Source organism: Sapajus apella, unplaced genomic scaffold, assembly GCF_009761245.1.
Source record: "Sapajus apella isolate SASKATOON/1434 unplaced genomic scaffold, GSC_monkey_1.0 scaffold30, whole genome shotgun sequence".
NCBI classification, from domain to species: Eukaryota; Metazoa; Chordata; class Mammalia; order Primates; family Cebidae; genus Sapajus; species Sapajus apella.
In genome coordinates this window covers 24,091,901-24,097,900 of record NW_022436970.1, presented here as the reverse complement: position 1 = coordinate 24,097,900, position 6,000 = coordinate 24,091,901, and the positions used below count along the sequence as shown (strand labels likewise).

The following is a 6,000-nucleotide window of genomic DNA, read 5'->3' as shown; positions in this document are numbered from 1 at the left end:
ATGGTCTCGATCTCTTGACCTCGTGATCCACCTGCCTCGGCCTCCCAAAGTGCTAGGATTACAGGCTTGAGCCACCGCGCCCGGCCTGAAGTTTATTTCTTAAATAATAAGACTCGAAAGTCAAAATTATCCTAAATCCCTGGGCTACAGAATGGATGCTGTGCCAGAAGGCATGGAAACAATGCTAATCTCCTTGTACATCTGCATCAGAGCTTTTGGGTGAATGAGGTTTGTCAATCGGTATGCATCAGAGCTTTGTCATTGAGCACTAATATTTTGAAAAGAATCTTTTTTCTGAGTGGTAGGTCGTAACCATGGGCTTAAAATGTTTGGTCAACCATGATATAAACAAATGTGCTGCCATCCAGGGTTTGTTGCTCCACTCACAGAGCACAGGCGGAGTAGATTTAGCATCATTCTTAGGGGCCCTAGGATTTTCAGAATGGCACATGGGCGCTGGCTTCAACTAAAACTCAAGAGCTGCATTAACCCCTAACGAGAGAGTCGGCCCGTACTTTGAAGCTTTGAAGCCAGGCATTGACTTCCCTTTAGCTATGGAAGTCCTAGATAGCATCATCTTCCAACAGAAGGCTGTTCTGGCTACACTGACATCAATGGTCTCAGCTGGATCTTCTGGGGAACTTGCTGCAGCTTCTCCATCAGCACTTGCTGCTTCACCTTCACTTTTATGTTACGGAGATGGCTTCTTTCCCTAAACCTCATGAACCAACCAACCTCCACCTCCCAGGTTCAAGCGATTCTCCTGCCTCAGCCTCCTGAGTAGCTGGGATTACAGGCACATGGCACCACGTCTGGCTAATTTTTGTATTTTTAGTAGAGATGGAGTTTCTCCATGTTGGTCAGGTTGGTCCCAAACTCCCAACCTCAGGTGATCCACCCGCCTCAGCCTCCCAAAGTGCTGGGATTACAGGCGTGAGCCACCACACCCAGCCCACCTTTTCTTACTTTTTAAAGATGAGAATTTTTAAAGTGTATTTATTTTGCTGTCTTTTCAAAAGTCTAACAGGACGTATTAATCCTTGATAGTTTTTATCAAGTCACTGTTTTCTGCTGATATCTTCTTTCTTTGTATTTCTTTGGCTTTATTTTACTATTCTAGAGTTGGCCATTAAGATTATTAATTTTTAGGCTTTCTTGTTTTTCTGTTTAAAAAAATGAAGGAAAGTTCCTATAAAGCCTTGATTTTGTGCATTCCATGGGCTTTAATAGAAAGTGATTACACTATTATTCAGTTCTAGGCATTTTAAATTTGTATTAATTCTTTTTGGATCTATGCTATTTAGAAATATATTCTTCAATTTCTAAAAATGCAGAGATTTAAAACATTTCTTTGTTATTAACTTCTAACTCTTACCTCTTTTTATTGTGATCAGGAATATCCATTCTTTGGAATTTGTTGAAACTTGACTCATGGCCTAGCATGTGTCCAATCTTCGTAACTTTCTCATACATGTCTGATAAGAACATGTGTTCTCTAGTTGTTAGATAAACAATTCTATATATGTCCATAAGATCTACACTGAGATTATGCTATTCAAATCTTCTGAACTGCCTGCTTGGCTTACCAATAAACAAAAGATTTGTTTATTTCTTCCCGTGGTTGAGAGCAAATAATCAAGTTCTCCCTCTATCAATTCTTGCTTTATGTATTAAAGATATTTGACTATGTACACAAACATTTTGAATTGAACCTTTTATGCAATGACCCTCTTTCTTAAATAATGTTTTTCATTTTAAGGTTATTTTGCTTAATATTAATCAAGGTAGATAAACCAGCTTCCTTCTGATTCATATTGGTCTACATGCTTTTTTTTAGTGTTTGCATTTATTTACAGCTTCATCCTTTATTTTCCTCTAAGTATTAAATGGTTTAATCTTTTATGGTTTTCATCTTTATATAAATAAACCTTATTAAATTTTTTCTTATGTTTTAGTTCTTGAACATTCTATTTTGGAATCCACCCATGTTTCTGTCAATATCTATACTCTGCTGTCACTGCTATTTAGTATTCAACTGTAAGAACACTGCACAATTCATTGGTCCATTCTACTTTTGATACACTTTTCTGTGTTATATCTAGATGGTGCTTGCTTTTGTTAACCATTATAATGCTATGAATACTCTTATGTCTGTCTTCTAGTGTAGATGTGAAAACATTTCTTTAGGGAATAGCTGGATAGAGCACGTGCACATTCAGCATGACTGATAATGCCAAAACGTGTTTTACCAAGTGATATGCTAGCTTGAAGTCCCCACTAGAGTGAATAGGAGTTTCTGATTCCACCTAGGTTTGCAAACACATCAGATCTTTCCATGTGAGAAGAAATGATACCTTTATTACTCTAAGATGTCCTGTTCATGAAGCTAGTATGCCTATCAATTTAGATCCTAAGGGCTTTCAAATTTTGAAAACAAGTTTTTATATAAATAAAACTTAGGTCTTAGGATATAAATCCACTTAGGTCTTACATATTTTTGTTTACATTTAATTTTAATGATTTTACACTTTTTGTTGTTATTCTAATTAGTGTTTTGGTACTAAATGTCCTAGCTGCTGCTGATATACAGAAGTGCAGTTTAATTTGGATACCAAGCTCATACATATGAATAAACTCTCTTAAAATTCTGAACATTTTCTTGAAGTTTCTTTTGCTTTCTCTATGAATTTCTCTTCTTTGGGAACAGCATGATTGTTCATATTTTGCTACTTTGACTTCATGCTGGAGATTCTTCATTTCTGATTCTATTTCATCAATAAAGACTCAGTTGATCACAGAGTAAGCTGGGGTGGGTTTCTTCTGCAGTTCCATAAACCTGCTCCTCCCAAGGGCTGTTTTCTGAATCAAGGCGCCGTCTGTGAACTCTGCGTAAGGGGCAGGGCACATGAGCCAGTGAGTCCTTCTCCCCAAAAGACCCTCCACGTTGCAAAACCAGCTCTCACAGTTAGCGCATGAGCAGATCCTGGCGGTCACCTGTTCTCAAAGGCACCACTCGCGACAGCTCCTGGCTTCTCGTGCCACCCCACACACCTGTCAGCTCCCGATCTGGGGCTCCTCTACCCCTTGGTTCTGCAGGACATTTCTCACCCACGTGGGGTCTCCTCTGCAGCCACTGGCACCTTTGGTCTGCTTTGCTCTGCTATCGACTGCAAACTGATTCCAGCTGTTTTCCAGAAATAACTCAATTTCTGGTTCCTCTAATAATTTTACTCCTGCTTGTTTTCTATGTATTCTCAGGGATTTATTTATTCTTTAAACATTTTTCTGTAGCCTTCATGAGGTTGGGAAAGAAAAATCCTAACACACTTTCTCATCTACCTTTTTGAACCAGAAGCCCCTCAAATTGTTCCCTGAGTCATTGGGATTCATAAGCATTGCTTTCATGGTCAAGTTCCTCACCCTCTCACAAGACAAAGTTGAATGGCACTCAAACACAAATCCAACAACTGAACTTTCAATTACACTAAACTAACAAATTCCCATGATGAAAGCTGACACAAAGAGTACTGAATTTCTACTTTTGAGACAGCAGTATGACTTCCAAAACAGAGACTCCTCAACTTACGATGGGGTTGTATCCCAACAGACCCATCCTCGGTACAAGACGCATTTAATGCATCTCACCTTCGAAACACGATGGCGTAGCCCTGTTTACCTGAACTGTGTCAGAACCCTTATGTTAGCTGGGTAAAATCAGCTAACACAAAGCTTATGTTATAATAAGTGCTGAGTATCTCGTGTAATTTATTGAATACTGTATCGAAGTGAATAACAGAATGGCTGCATGGAGACAAGTACAGTTCTGAGCGGATGCTACTGCTGTCAACCATCGTCAAGCTGAACCGCTGTGAAGCTGGGGGCCGCCTGTGCACCCTCTCCATTCATTCCTCAGGCTCCTGCCTATGTGTCCTCTATGCATGTAGGTCCTTGAATGGGAGCTTTATCCTTCAATCTATTCTCCACTTATGTACTAGAGACCTATTTTGTTATTTTAATCTGTAACCTGCCCCTTTTGCTATGTCTGCAATTATTTGTTTCTTCCTTACATCTTACTTCTCTTTATTGTCTTACTGCAATAGCTAGAGCTTCCCTTACAAATTTTAAATGCCTTGTTTGCAGATTTCTGTCTTCTTGCTGCCTATAGTGAGGACTTTTTTACTATTTAATAGTAAAAGATTAGTTGAATTTTGTTTGCAACATATTTTGTTTATCATGCTATGTAAGTATTCTTTTATTTTTAGTTCACTAAGAACTAAAATTATGACTCAATAAACCAAGGAGGAATTTAAACCCTTGGATGTGGCTTTCCTTGTAATGAAATCTGTAGTACCAGATTCCACGTTTGTCTTTAGTCTGTTACAGATTGGTTAAGAGTTCTTTGATGAAAAAAAAAAAAAAGAAAGAAAATTAAATAGGACAAATAGAATATTGGTCCCAGAGCTTTAAAGTGGGATAAACAGTCTGTAGAAAAGCTTCTTAGAAGAATGTATTAAATATCAAATTAATATATCTGTTAGTTTCTTCTAGTACCTCACAAGTATCATTCTATAATAAACATAAACAAACATACAATTTTTGCTCTTAATAAGCCACTAGGGAAGTGTTATAAAGGCAGTTTCTAAAACTCTACAAGATTATAGAAAATTAAAAACACAGAAATATGTTACTTAAAGCTCTAAGAACTTAACATTTTGATAATTCTTATGATACTGTGTATACTAGCAGATGATTAAGCCGTGTGACAGTTTTCAAGAGCAGAGGCTGAACAATTCCAAACATGGGTTCGATGATCTGTTCTAGCACACACACAGAAACATACATCTACATGCTATGCTACTCTGCTATTTTTTATTAAGTGTCATTTATTTGGTCCAGTCAAAGGTAAACACAGACACGAATAGTACCTGTTTTGTCTGTCAGTAAATACACCAGGCGCCCAAGTTCCTCCGGGATAGTGCTGGTCCGAACGACTGTGCCAGGGATGTTCTCGTCTCTCATCATCATCCATCCGTACACTGCTTTGCCCATGTCCAAGTTCACACGCAAACTGCCAAATAAAACCCACTGCAGTGGTTAGTATGATCCAGACCCAAGCCACACATTCAGGCTTGTGGTTCCATAGACATGTATTTTTCAATATGCATTATCTTTCATTTTATAAGAAAATACATACTGGATTTTAGACTTTAAAATAAATGAATTTACCGACATTTAAGTCAACAAACATGTTTACACCCAAGATAATGTTTGCAGGTGACAGAAAAATGGGTAACTCATGTTCTGTCCTTCAAGACAGTCTCCAATACCAGAAGGGACAAAAAGACTGCTGTGAGTGTGCCCACGTGCGCCCACAAGGGACCAACACCAAGGGCTTACAGGACAGGTGCGCACAGAGCAAAGGGGAGCAGGCGCTGTCCCCCTGCAAATCAACATGGGAGATGGCCCTGAAGCTTCATCCACTTGCTTTACAATGACCATGGGATACTGCCCGTGTTTCAGGGGCTGAACTGGAAAGCACATGAACAAACGGGACATGACAGGAGGAATAAAATGGTATCTGCTAACTATGCACTGGACTTCTTAGTTATTTTTCAAATTTCTTAATTTAAGTCTGTGTAGTAAGACTGCAATTAAAGCACATTTGATGAGTCGTCTGATCTGGGACAATTCTGCAGAACCTTGCCTGCAGCACTGGATGAGCGAAGGCTGGAACCCTGCAGGCCTGGAACCCTACCCAGCAGAACATGCACTCAAATCACATCACTTTCGGGGCAGACTCTGACCACAGTGCCATTCTTCGTATACAGCAACTCAAAAAGGCTCACATGTGTCTAATTTAATTCTATCCAGAAAGCAGACAGGATGCACTTAAACCACAGAATGAAATTGCTGATAGTCAAACAATTTTGACCCACCAAAATGGCAATACACATAGTTCTACTATTAATAAGTACACACTTGAAAAACAGGAATCACAGT

The 6,000-nt window shown here is 38.9% G+C and overlaps 1 protein-coding gene across 1 annotated transcript in view; it reads right to left on the bottom strand.

Moving 5' to 3' along the window:
- The window catches only part of ATP9B (ATPase phospholipid transporting 9B (putative)), a 291,524-nt gene that overhangs the window by 88,587 nt on the left and 196,937 nt on the right, over window positions 1-6,000 (bottom strand). The window contains 1 exon segment of the mRNA XM_032293812.1: window positions 4,926-5,068. Coding sequence (XP_032149703.1) covers window positions 4,926-5,068 — 143 coding nt within the window.